Source organism: Podarcis bocagei (assembly GCF_964188305.1).
Source record: "Podarcis bocagei genome assembly, chromosome: 10".
In the NCBI taxonomy this organism is placed as follows: domain Eukaryota; kingdom Metazoa; phylum Chordata; class Lepidosauria; order Squamata; family Lacertidae; genus Podarcis; species Podarcis bocagei.
The window spans coordinates 33,996,486-34,010,892 of NC_138135.1; the positions used below are offsets into that span (position 1 = coordinate 33,996,486).

Consider the following 14,407-nt stretch of genomic DNA (forward strand, 5'->3'; position numbering starts at 1 on the left):
TAGTTTGTTGTTACTTACTTGAACTACAGCAAGCCTCAGATTTATATGCTCCCTCTGCTCTTCCTTCTCTCTACTTTGAATGGGAAGGGGCAAGGGAAATTTAAAGCTCTGTCACTTTTTGCAAAAACTGCAGCTTCCTTTTTCATCTGAATACAGGAAATTGGTTTATTTAACCGTAGTTGGTTAATTAATAAACTAGTATATCAAAGCACCATTTGATCCTGGTTTGATAAAATCAAATCTTGGTTTCCCATATGTAAATAAAAAGGGAAGCATTTGGAAGAGGCATGGTTGTAGTTTAGCTCAGTTACCCCAGGTGGATGAGATCTGGCTATACACCTCTGAAGTTTCACGTTTGCACTTCATCTATTCTGGGCAGACATGTTCTTTACTAGCTTTTCCTTGTCTTCTGTACTCTTTTGCCCTGTGCTCATGAGTTTCAGCTTAATTTGTTTCTTCTCCCCTCACTCTGGGGAAGAGGGCTGTCTGCTGGGGTAGGGGCCACCACTGGCAGCTGGATGGTAACAGCTCAACAGGATGCTTGCGCTGCCTCTCCCCTCAGGGAGTTTTGAAGGATTATGTGAGAAGCATGAAATTTATGTTTCTTGCCTGTAAGTGGCTTTCTTAACCAAAAATTGTGGATGGTATATCCATGCTTGTATTCATCCTGAAAGAAGAAATATTTTTGGTGCATGTTTCATGACAGCATTTACATTTGCAGTTTTTTTTGTACACGAAGAACATGCAGATTTTGTTGCTGCCATAAGTTTGTGGGCTCTTGGGGAAAGCAGTGGACTTGCACATTTGTGAGGTGACCATGACTCTGCTTGCAATGGGCTACAAACTGGGTCTTACTTGCCTTGCAAAAGTACGCTAATATTTGGACAAATGTTAGGGCCCCAGTATGAATATTTGCGACTCTTACCACTATTCTCAGAAATCTCGTTTGTATATCAGCTTCCAAATTTGGAAAAACTTTTGCAAAAATATGCATACATGCTTAAACCATTTTTTTTTCTTTTAAAGTAAAAGAAAACAATATTAATTCTGCAAAACAAATGTAGTAAGGATGAGGGCACTATATAAATATTGTTCTGCCGCTCATACTAATTTTCTTTGTTGAACTATATGTTCTTTGCAATGTTAAACTGTGGATTTGGCTCATGTTTCTGGGATATATTTTCCTGTTAACTTTTGTTTCTGTTCATTCTACCCTATTTTTTTAGGTGTGTTTTGGGAAACACTACCATCTTGGCTGAGTTTGCCACAGACGAGGAGGTTAGTCGCTTTCTGGCACAAGCTCAGCCTTCTACACCTGCAGCAACACCCAGCACACCTGCAGCAGGCTGGCAGTCTCTAGAGACAGGACAGAATCAGACAGATCCAGTGGGACCTGCTTTGAATCTTTTTGGTGGGTCAACAGGGCTTGGGCAGTGGAGCAGCGGTGGTGGCAGCAGCAGTGGGGGTGACCTTGCTGGTGCTTCATTATGGGCCTCCCCAAATTACTCTTCAAGCTTGTGGGGGGTTCAGAGTGTAGAAGATCCCCACAGGATGGGAAGCCCTGCTCCCTTACTACCTGGAGACCTTCTAGGCGGAGGGTCGGATTCAATCTGAACTTAAAACTTTCAACTCTGACCTCGTGACCTTTTTTGGAACAGCAGCAGCACTAACTTGACCTTTTCTTTTTTTTCAACTTGCAATAAATACATTTTAAAAGGAAAAAAGAAAATGGAGAGAGAAAAAAAGGTGGGTCATTGACAGGACTGTCTGAGCACATAGTTGCCTCCCTTATAACTTCAGTTTTTTCGTTTGGAATATGAATCCAAAAAGAGAACATATCACTCTTGAAATACTTGAATCATGAACGCCAACTTAGAAAGACAATGTGAAGCAAGTACACATACCATTCAAATCTAAACACAAAAATTTAAAAAAATTAGTTTCTAGTTTTTCACTTTTTCATGTTATACGGAAGTTGTTGCTACGAAACATATATACTGAAAAATAGCTTTTTAACTTTGTTTGCACTGGGTGTGTTTCCGTCCTTAGGTCTACTATGTCGGGAAGGGGCAGGGTTCAAAAGAATTGGGGGTGGGGTGGGAGGGGAAGACTTGACGGAGCCTCACTTTAAAAAACAAAAAAAGGAAAAAAAAACACTTTGTGATTGGCTGGTTGATATATACCAGTATGTTCTGGCACATGTAACTGCCCCGTGTGTGTGTTTCTGTGAGAGCGTGTATGTGAGCATGATTGTGTGCGTGTGTGCGCATTTTTGTCTTGGAAAGCTGCATTGCTGTTGGTCAGCAACCTACCTGGCTAGATTCTTAAACTGAATAATGATGGTGCCTGTGACTGGTGCAAAATCAAATTGACCTGTGTTAAAATCTGTCGGTGGTATTTTTATTTTAGCAGGGTATTCAGCGCAGTACAGATCTTGTTCTGACCCTGTCATAGAGCAAAACACTGCCATATCCTAAGGATTTGGTGAGAGGGTGCCAGTGTGGGAGTTCAGGGTTTTGAGGGTGGGGAGGGGGGTGATCTGTTTTGCCTAGAAGTGTATTTGTGTCTCTAATGAGACTTTTTGAGTGAACCCAAGCTTACTTTTTATGACAAGGCCTTTCACCTTTTGGGGGACACCAGGGGGTAATGGGCATCACATTTCTTTGTGACAAAGACCTATGTAATAGTTGAAGCTTCTGCAGTCCTTAAGAACCAAATCCTGTAGCTATTCCTCAAGTCTGCATACTAAGGTTCTTATCCTTTCATGGAAAATCCACCAAAATTCAGGCCTAACTGTATTTTCTTATGTGGTCTGCTGTTTGTGACAAAACTAAAATGTCAGTAGTTTGCTGGCCTATCTTGTATTGTGAAAGCACATGCAGCAACTTTTGTTCTCCTTTCTCCACAGTGAGCGTTACCTGTGCCAGGCCTAGGTGTATTACAGCACCAGACCATCACTGACAGAAACGTTTACTTACGAATGTTCTTAAACCAGTGTGTACTTTGAGCATTTTTTCTCTGTGTATTTCCTGTGTATGTCTTGCTTAGGCTTTGCTTAGGCAGGCATACAACTAGCAAAGACTTCTTTTGTTTATAAAGTATTGCACCTTTATTATTTTTACTTTTCCCTGTACTGTTGCTTTTTATTGTCGGTATTTAAAGAAAGGTTGTATGTTGTTGATGTTGTTGTTGATGTTGTTGTTGTTTTATTTTTTTAAACAACAGTGTAGTAGTACTCTGGGCAGGATAGGGGAGACCTATACTTAATTCAGAAGATAGCCAGTGTGTGCACTGGGACAGAATTGCTTGTTGTGAAGAAAGCCGTAGCAAACATTGCCTTTTCACAAAGCAATTTTGAAGATGGGCAGACAAGATAAGAACAGGGAGAAGGAGGCATTATTCTTTGAAGTGCTAGAACTTAGCTCTGGATTTTTGCTAGCTCTGCATTATACTGAATAACAAAAGTGCTGCAATATTCTGTACCAGCAAATACCTACATAACTCCGGTACTTGGAAGTAGCAGATCATAATGTACAGGATCACAACAGAAGATTATTTCTCCTTCAGCAGTTTCATTTTTTTAAAAAAAAATCAGTGGTGTCTGCTATATAAGTATTGATAGCAAAATTAAAGCAAAAAAATTCCTCACATTTATGTAGAAAGGGAGGAGTTGTGAATTCTGTACATGAACTCGGTTTCACAGGAAGACTAAATAAGGGGATGACCGCATTTACATCTGCCTGTTATTTTGCTGTGAAGTTGAGTGGTAAACATAGACAGGTGTTGCGTATTTAACCTTCAGAATCTGCAGCATATGTGGATCTTTTAAGTGTTTCCCTATTTCTCCCTTTGTCATTGTATCTTGTAAGTTGAAGCAAAATGTTCCCCCCATTCCTGCCAGTTAAGTTTCCCTTGCAGCCCCTACACATGCCTGCTCCTAAAACAGCTGTATTTGTCTTTGGGGCCTCAGTGTTGAAAGCATGCAGGACAAACTATAATAAAAAAAAGCTCTGAGCTGGGAGGACATCGGAATACTGCACCTCATGGCCTAGAAAACAGCTATGTGCTCCAATATGTGACTTGACACACAAGCAGGTTCACTACTGTGTTATCACTCTCTCCCAACCTGCCCTATGGTCCCTTTGCCTGCACTTTGGATTTGTTGAGTTCATTACGATACTACGGTGAAAGCCGGGTGCTAGAGCCCCTCTTGTTTACAAGACATAATGAGGGATATGACATATTTAAAAAATGAAAAGCTAAAATGTTCTTCCATCACAAGCTTAAAGGGAAAAAATTAAAAACTTTTTAAAAAAAGACCAAAAAGTGCGTGTGCATATATAAATATATATATATATAAGATGAAGACTAACTCTGGGAGCATTTAACAGTGTTTTTGTGTTTTAACATTTATTTTCCTGCTTTAAATTTGCAAGCATTCTCAGGAATTCTAGGGTAGGAAGCCAGTTTTCGAAGATGGTTTATTTAACCTTTACCTTATCCTAGATAGATGGTTGTTTCTTTCGTAAACTTTTACAAGTTCCTGAATCTTCAAAAAGTTTAAAAGTTTTTTTCTTTACAAAAAGCAAAAAATTTGAAAAACAAAATCTAACTAATACAAACTCCAATTGTCAGAACTGGGGATCAACAAAATTTTAAAGTACAAATTGATTACAAAAGAATTCTCAGTAGCAGCAACACAAATTCATTGTATTCTTAAAAGTCCAAGTTGTGAAAAGATTTATACTTTTAGAGCTTAGTCTCAAGTGGAAGTGCGTGTGCAGATAAGTGGGGGAGAGGATTGCGTATGAATGAAAGTATAATCATCTAGTTGTTTCACAGTGAACATAAAATCTTCCTCCAAGCACCTTTTTAAAATAAACAGTTAAAAAAGAGTAAAAAAATGCATTTTGATTTGACTAAATCCGTCAACCACAGTTAAGAAGAATTGCTGGGAGTACAGGATGGTGCTTCTTGAAACCACTTTTAGATTGACAGTGCTTCAGAGAAGCAGAATCTTTATTGTGACCCAGTAATGGAGCTGTTTTAACTTTTACTAATTTTAAAACAGAAAATAGGGAAAGAAGAATGTGGGAGAAATCAGTGAAGTGTACCTGGGAAAAATGGCTTGGTGTATTTTAATCATTTTGAAGATTTTTTTTTTGTTTGCTTTTTCCATTTATCAACCAGAGATGTGTAAGTGAGAAATTTTGGGCAGTGGGTTGGAGGTAAGATATATTAACTGCTGCTGCCAGCTACTGGGACTCCCATTCTTAAGAACCAGTTTACTGCAGCTTTTTCCTGGGATGGATAGCTCAGAGCTTCCAGCACAAAGAGAGAAGGACTTAATGTGCTTGAAGCATTTTTGTTAGAATGAAAATAACAAGCCGCTTTAGTGCCTTTGTAATACATCCTTGCATCCTACAAAAGACATATGCAGTCTAGTCACTCCAAGGAAACAAATGAACCCATTTTTCTAAAACAAAAAGCATTTCTCTGAGCATGCTGAATAGAAGCCTCAAAGGCCTGCCGTGCAAAGAGTTACATATAAAATAACGTACATGTAAACATTTTTCTTTGAAATCTAAGGGCAATTTTCATGCATTACTACTTTCTTGTTTTGAACTACTCTTCAAATAGAAGTGTGAAGTAATGCCTGGTTTTCTGTGACATCAGTTGTGTGTTCTTTAGTTGTGTGTTGCATTGTTTCCCAAATTGCACCTTGAAAAAAAATGCATCAACTGATTCCTAGTGTGATAGGCCAGTGAGAGGAGCCCCCTTTTGTTTTTTTAAAGGAAGTTATTTATCTGAACGTTTTATCAGAGGCTTTGACTTATTTCCCCCTATAATTTTTTTTAAGTCGAAAATTACAAAAGCCTGTTACTTGGCTGACAACTGCTGAAGAAGGTAGAAAGGTAAATGTGTAACTCTGTCATATTTAAAGCATCCTTTACCTCTCAACATTTCAACCTATGCATATTGAAGTTTGTCATATTTTTGAAGAAGTGAACTAAAATATCAATCTTGGCAACCTTCCATCCCTGATGAATACCTGGAATGTTTAATCAGCCCTTTGGACCATAGCAATACAGGTTTCCAAACACCTTTTCTGTTTTGAATCTGCTATGTTCTCTGGCCAGTGAGGATGATACTTTTGGGAACTAAGCACTAAACTGTACTTGAGAAAATGTTTTCTGCAGCTGTTTTGTGGGTGGTGTTACTATATTTTCATGTATGTTCTACACACACACAAAGGCAATAGGTCTCATGGGGTGTTGGAGACCTCTTCAGATTGCCAGAGCACCCTGCGCAGCTTGAAGCCACGTGTCAAATTTTTTTCTCTCTTATAAAGTTGCTCCCTCCATGAAAAGGAGAAACAGTCCATATCAATGTTTTGTCCTCCTTTTTAGTTGTATATTTTAAATGCACATGCCCAACTTAAAAAATAGCCCTATTTTGGTTCTGTTCACTCTTTTAATATATGGCCTATATGAACCTACTGCCAGAACCAGCATCTAATTGGATGGGTCTTGCGATAACACCTTTCCTATAATAGTACTATTCCCAGAAAGCTGCTTATTATGCCATGCTGAACCATTCTGGGAAGGTTACAGTCTTTTCCAGTGCACCCGTATAAAGTGGATAGAGTGAGCTTTTCCTTCAGTCTTGGGTTCCCTTTGTAAAGGAATATGTTAAAAGCATGTTTTTACTCTGCCACTTAGCCAAAGCAAAACTCTTCACCTTACCTTTGAAAATTTTAAAAATAAATTAGTGAATATAAACAGACAGACATTTCCTGTTTGATTTTCAGTGCAGGCATTTGAACTGGCAAGTGTAACAAGTATTAACACCTCTTTCTATTCTGTCCTCCACTGCCATGGCAAATGTTACCCGATCTTCACTGTCATCCAAATAGTAGTGTTCAAATCACTCACCTTTATTTTTTTTATAGTATTGGCTAATTGAGATACTCTGTTCTCCCCTGAGATGGTTCTGTTTAGTTTAGCTGTATTGTTCCTTCATTATAAATATGCAACAGCAAAAACACTCTGCATATAATACAAATGCTACCCAAAGTGCAGTTAAAATGATGCATTCTGAAATGAATACATGCTTTCCAAGGCATGCATTGATTGGAGCGATACTGACTGAAGGAAGATGGATAAAATCTATATTACTGGTTTCCCTAATTTTCCACAAAGCTACAGCTGTTCATTTGAATGCTGATTAGTCTCCATGTTATGATATGCTAATGATATTGGGAGCATTATGTAGATGGATGATTTGGTAGTAACAGTTACACCTGTTGAATACAAGGCTTAATCAGCAAAGATGTAATGTTGTTTATTCTTTATTCCAATAATATTTTGCAGATTTTCCTACTGTAGCAATCCCTCTCAAAGATTTAAAACTTTGCTGATTTTTTAAAAGTATATATTGACTCTGATCCATACAATTTGGTCATACAGTTTTGATCTGTTATGAATTAGTAAATTTCTAAGAAAATTCTGTAGTGCTCTTAAGGATGGGTGAAAGGAGTAAAATAAACAAATTTTGTGATGAAGATAGCTTTTATCCTCCTTCAGAACATTGCTAAAATGTATACAAACAGTCGCCAAATTAAAAGGATTATTCCCCTCTTATGCTACAATAGGGAACAAAATTCTAACCTGATCTTCTGGCTGTCAGGCCTCATCAGATGCTAGCAGTTGTCAGACCAACCTAAGTGCCCTTTAACTGTTCTCCATGGCCATGTCAGATACAGATAAGCAGTTTCACGTGGCTGAGAGGATATTTAACAGGCACCATAGACATTACCAAATGTGTGATATGGAACAGTGTCAACATACCTGCTTCTTAAATTTGTGCAGTATGGCATATATTTACAAATTTCTCAGAGACATGGGCCATAGAAGGATCAAAAGAATCAACCTCAACTAAGAGCCAGTTTCTTCGTGTACTTGGCAGTGGTGATAGCTAGAGTTATATATACCCTTGTCTTTTTTTAAAATGCAGTTTTTTTAGCCATAGAGTTTGAATGTGTTTTTACTTGAGCCTGACAACCATCCATTTAAACACAAATCCATGTTATTGAAGTTAAAGCATTGTGCCAGGCAGCCTGTGGGTATATTTTGACATATGATTAGCTGTCCACGGAGCAAAATAAAATAAGAATATGGAGAAATGTTCCATGGATAAACAACACAGTTGGACAGTGTCGAGCAAGAAGTGGTGTGTTTTTTTAAGCGCTTAGTGCCTCATCTTAGGTAATAGTATGCCAGTTAATGCATTCAAAGAACTAAAGTTCCTCATTTCTTACCATGTTTTAATCAGAGAAAATAAATGCATATTGTCTTTCTGTATTAGAAAATGCAGCGGTTAATTGAGTCCTCCTTATAAAGATTGCTTTGCTTGCTGGATAATAATTTTTGTGGCATGGTTGTGAATATCAAGTGCTTTTCTTCTCCTTCCTTATCCCAGCCAGACTGGCTCACCCTCCTTTTATATTAAGTGCTGAGTGCTTTGAGGTTTGGGTGGGAAGGGGCAGGGCATAAAGGAAATAAAGGGAGCCAAGTTAGAGCAGCCTTACTTTAGGGAGTAGCCTTACAACAGAGCTTTATAGTGAGGGTGTGCTGTATTCCAAATTGTGTAAGCCAAAAATGAAAAAAAAAACATTTATGCAAAAAGAGGCGTTAACTTCTTAACATAATATGTACCTTCTGAAGGTAGAATAGGGTCTCATGAAGTGATACATTGTGATGCTTCTTGCTGGGTCAGTAGGTATGGGATTTGGGATATAAGCGCTTAACATTCCCTTGTGGGGGTTTTTAGGGTTGTGTTTTGTTTTTAGTTTTGAACAAGCAGTAAGTTAAATGTGGTATCTCTGAATGTGCCTTTGTGAGTATGTGACTGTCAGTCCGAGAAGACTACTTGGGCTTGACAGGGGGAGATGATAGTCAGTTTATTCTCTCTAAAGGTCAAATGCAAAGATTCCAGCCTGCTGGTACCTTTTGACAAACAGTGTCTTTTTTGGGGGCTGGTCTCTAAGCTGCGCAGTATGCAGTTGTGTGTGGCAGATGCATCCAGGTGTGGATGGGTTGTAATTCACATGTTGACATTTTTAGGCTAGTGCTCCGTTGCTGGTTGAATTCGTATATGTATTATGTACCTATTACATTTGTGTATGTGGCTTGCTTTAACTTTTTTTTTTTTTAAGCACTGGAAAATGAAACGCAGTGATGTTTGAGACACATTTATGCATGTAGAGAAGAAGGTATTTTGTAGCTTCTGCCATTCTTGGGTGTAGGCACACTTTTGCCCTCTATCAGTGTCCTGATAATAGAAAAAAAGAAATCTACCCTATAACTTCTAGCACACTTATTGTTGCCATTTAAATGAACAGGGTATTACACAAGAAAATAAGATGTTTTTGAAATGGTGAGGAAGAAGTGTTGTTTTTTAATCAAAAAGTAATTCTTGGTTTCTTTGAAGCTGTTTGTAGCTAAACATGGGAATCTGCAGTGTCTACTTTCATTTGTTTTTGTTTTTTTTCATATATATTCCACCTCTTCTTCTCCCCACCTCAAATGCAAGGTGTACAAAATCAAGAGCTGCTGTAGCACCTCTCAGCAACCTTCCCAAATGAAAGCTCTAGCAGGCTCTCTTCATCTCCATTCAGGAAGACAAAGGGAGGAGAGATGCTGCAGCTTTCTTGCTTCGCTCTCATTCCTCTCTAATGGCCTTGAAATGTATTATTATGCAAATGTGAATTTTGATACTGAACTTTAAGAAGAGGTTGTTTCTTTTTCAAACAAAAAAAAGGTCCCATATGTGGTCAGCATTGCTTCTTTTTCTTGTAAGTGAATTGTAAACTATGCATTCAGCAAGAGATGGTTTGGGGGAGGAAAAGAGAGTCCTGCGAAACTGTTGAAAATGTTTCTGTGTCCATTGAATTCCAACACTGATGTAGGAGGAAAGAGGTTCATGTCATGGGAGGACTTAATGGAACCCATCTCTTCTGAGAAGTTGACTTATTTGATTGCCAGGCAGATTTGTTTTTGGAGGGAATTAAAATCAACTTCAGAAATGAAGTAATGTCTGCCTATTTCACAGGACTGTGCTTTCTTGCCATGCAGTGTTAGACCAGGATCAGCAGCATGACACAAAACAGCCCAAGGAGAGAATTTATCTACATAGCACCTCCTCCATTTGTTCAACCTCAGGAAATGGCACCTCATGCACTGTCTTTAAGGATTTACTCCAAAGCTTGTTCTCCTTTACAACTGCCCTTGTTCCTCAGGAGAATTACAATGTGGCTTTTCCTTGCATGCATTTCCAAAAACTCTGTCCTAAAAGTTTCTACCAATTCCCATCGCAGATGAAACATAAAATAGCAATGCCAGCTTGGAACTGCTGTAGAATATATACTGCACTGGCATTAGTCAATTCCTTGTCTTCTAATGTTCATCAGAACTGTTCAAGGAAGACGGCATGTTAGTCACCATCTGTGACTTATTTGAGCTAATACTACCACTAATAAAATGGAGGCGAGTGATAGAGACTAGAAGAGGAAATTTATATGGATTCTTTTGCTGGCAAGAAGCTGCTTTGAAAGGAGAAAGATTTCACTTCCTTACTTTCCGAATGTAGAGGCTGCTTCCCATGTTAATGGAGGTGTGTTTCCTTTACAAGTCTCCCTTGGGTGTTGTGAACTGTGGTATCTGCCTCATTTCACCTTGGCATCATCATAGCCAAGAAATTCTCCTACCTATAATTCAGTGTTTTTTTCTCACACAGCAATTTTTTGTTGGTGTTCACAGTACTGTAATGAATAATAAATAGCCTTGACCGCTCATTCTCACATGCATACTGGCCTTGCAGATGTGATCTTATCAGGATTCTTATCTGGTAGATTGCCTTTTTTGTTGTTGTTTGTTGAAGGGGAAAAGTTTCCAGCTCTTTGTCTCAGAATACCTCGTGGTGCATATTTACCTTTAGTGTAACTGGCCTTGTATATATTCTCTTTCATACTTAGTGAGATTATACTGTTCCTACATTTGTCCTAGTGGTTTGAAGACTGGATCATGAGGCTGAAACTCCTGAGTTCTAATCCTGGCCTTTACTCTTCCCTCTTTTTGCCTTAGGCAAGAGTCATTTAACCTTTGCCTCAGTTTCCCCATCTGTAAAATGGGGATAATAATACTTACCTACCTCACAGGGGTTTTGTGAGGATTGACTACAGGTTTTTGTGAAGTGCTTCAAAGAAAAAGTACTTTTTATAAGTATTATTATATGGAGGTGTAACTAGCAGGCTACCTCCTTTCCCAGTCTTAGACGTACATCTCAGGGATGTGCAAAGAGGAAATAGGAGAGGAAACAGTGTATTTTATTTTTTACCTGTTAAGCCATCAAATACTTTAAACTACTTTTAACAAGAAGGAAGGAACTAAAGAGCTGAACTATTCACAAATCTCCCTTGAGTTCCACATATAGCATACAGAAAAGCCAGTCTTTTAACAGACACATTTTAAAAATAAAGTACACTTCCTCTTGAATTGGAATATGTAAAGTTTGCCATCTTTTGTATGTCCCCCTTTTAATTAGGCATGGACTTTTTTGTTAGATTAACAATGGCAGCACATCTGCTGCATTTGGGAAAGGAGACATTGCTGTGTAGTTTATATGAGTTCTGTAAAACGACAATATTTGTCAAGTTGTTGGCTTAAAGATGGGGACACTATCCAAATTTGCTTTCCTGTTTGTGTGTTAAACATATGCTGCCTCATTCCCAATATACACAAGCCATTGTATGCCAATAAAACATGGAAACACAGTAATGTTCATTAATAAGAGCTGCTTGTGAATATGCCTTACAGCCTTCTCAAAATCTTTGGGAGGAGGGGTGGAATAAGAGGTTTGGGGTAAATTCCATAGTTAGGGAGTCTTTGCTGCTTCCTCCCTTTTCTGATCTATTATGGACACCATTCTCTCTTCAATCTTAGACGTGCATCTCAGGGATGTGCATATTGAGCCCAGCATTCGGATCTTGGAAAACCTAAGATTTGGTTCCATTCTATATTTGAAGTCTCTATATTGGACACTCCCTTAATCCTTTTCATCCTTTACTCCCCAAGGAGCAGCTCTGTCCACAACTGTTAGGTGATTAAAAGCTCTACAGTGATCAAATTCAACATGATGCAGGTGTATTTGTATCTGTATCTCTCTGGTTTTTTTTGTGTGTGTAGATACATGCATACATATACGAATGCTCACTCATGATTCCACCTTCCACTAGTTGGGGCAAGAAAACTGAAGTGCAGATCACCTAACAAAAGCAAACAGCAGCTTTGCTCTGCTAATACATATGCACTGCTTCCTTTAAAACAACTTTTTTTTTTTTTTGAGGGAGGGATGAAAAAAGCAGTGGAGTTTAGAACTACTTTAGCATCCACTGGTTAGACAGAGACTTGAAATGCTGCTTTAATTTCAGAGCTCCTATGGGGCTATGTTTACAAAGAACTGATCAGGAAAATGACCAATTGTGGATATCCAACTTAGTGAATTATGCTTCATTTCTGGTGAGCAAGCCATGTAGTGGAAAATGTCTTAATGGAAAATGAAAGAAGTTTAACTCCACCTAGCCTTATTTGTGAAGTAAACAATATTTTATGTCCAAAACATCTTGATTAGAAAAGGCAGCTTTTCTACTTTGCACATAAATAGGTAATACGAAGGTACAGCTGAAATGCTATTGCCTGAAACACTGCCCCTTCCCCCAAGCAGGCATAATAGTGGATACATGTATTGAGGCTCTTTGCAAAGATACCTATTAGTATTTTTCCTTATACTTGAAATAACGTACCCATCTCTATTTGTCAGTTGGGCATCCAAGAAGGGTGGAATAGTGGAAAATAGGAAAAGGCACAATGTGTTTTCATGCTAGAGTTTGCTTAGTTCTCTCCCCTCCCCCATAGTGCTTTTATTTCAGCTTACTTTCTATCCTAGGAATTCACATGGACACAGAAACACAGCACTTTATGTGCTCTTGCATGGCATGCTGCCCTCCCCTTCTCCCTCTCTTCTCTATTTTTATTTTAGTATAGTGGTACTTAAAATCACTGTTTCACTTAAAAAGACAATAAAATGTTTAAACTCTACTAATGTACAAATAAGCTGAAATGTTGCATTTATGTGTATTTTGCCATAGCAGGTACTGTATTTCTCATGCTGGATTTCAAACCAACAAAAGGGTGATGTTTTATTGGAGTGTGACAAGTTGAGAGTAATAAGGAATTAAGTCGTCGTCATTTCATTGAAATTGAGAGATGGTGTAATACATATTACGTTTTCTGAAGGTTTTTGTTTTTTTTGCTTTTAAGCAGCTTTTGTTTTTATTTTGTTTTTGTTTTTTAAGATATGATTGTATTATGTGCAACTCAGTTGCTTACATTATAACTACAAAATATTTTTGGGTTCCTGGAAAAAGAAAGACTAATAAATGTGTTTGGCTGCTAAGCATTTAATCCTGTGACTCCTTGTCAATTTATTTTCGTTTGTTGATTTGGTCTATAAAATGCAGTTGTTAACTATAATTTCTTGGCTGTGCATTTTCCCTTCAGGAATTCATACTCACTATTTACACAGTCTTGCAGCAATAAACTATTGGTAGTTTATTATTTTTATCTTTAGTATCTCCTCAGTCATGTAAATAATTGTGCACACACATTTTTCCTAGGTTTGGAGGCAGCTATTTTTATTGAGAAATGGCATCTTGGCTTATCACAATAGCACATTGTTATTCTGGTATCAGAGAACATTCAAGGGTTCTAGAATCTGATTGAGCTTTACTGGTTACCAAGGAAACCAGACAGATGGACAGTTGTCAAACCTACTTGTCAACTCTCAGATATCTGTGCAGGCTGGGCAAACTACAAGCATTATTTAGCAGAAAGATGTGAATCCCTTGATATCTTTGTTTGTTATACATTGGAGGAGGAAAGCTCAAATCCATACTGGAATCCAAATGAACTGGGAATTCAGCAACGCCCAAAATAACTTACTTTAGCTATGTGAGAGCTCACAAGGTGGCTAGGAAAGTCCCTTCTCCCCCTGTCCATGCCACCCACACTGAAGATATTTTTCTTGATGGTACATTATAGTATATTCAGGGTAGCATATGGGTTATCATCTTCCTTGTTCTTCAACACAATACACGTTGAACACGACAATGCTTGTTTCTTCTAACAAAGGGTTTGTATTTCAAAACACTGCTCCAAGCAAGCTATTATTCACCAGTGGGGGAAAGTATGCAAAGCTAGTGTGATGTAGTTGCTAGAGTCCAATATAAACCTGCACTCTGATGTGACACTCATTAGGTACTCCTGAGCAAGTCAGATCTGTGACAGCA

The 14,407-nt window shown here is 38.2% G+C and overlaps 1 protein-coding gene across 10 annotated transcripts in view; it reads left to right on the forward strand.

Annotated features, from left to right (window-relative positions):
* Window positions 1-13,523, forward strand: part of TNRC6B (trinucleotide repeat containing adaptor 6B) — a 113,340-nt gene extending 99,817 nt beyond the window's left edge. For all 10 annotated transcript variants that reach the window (XM_081210868.1, XM_081210861.1, XM_081210863.1 and 7 more), the window contains one exon: window positions 1,227-13,523. In XM_081210868.1, coding sequence (XP_081066994.1) covers window positions 1,227-1,614 — 388 coding nt within the window. In that variant the 3' untranslated portion in view covers window positions 1,615-13,523. The remainder of the gene's footprint in view (window positions 1-1,226) is intronic.
* The last annotated feature ends 884 nt before the right edge of the window (window positions 13,524-14,407 follow it).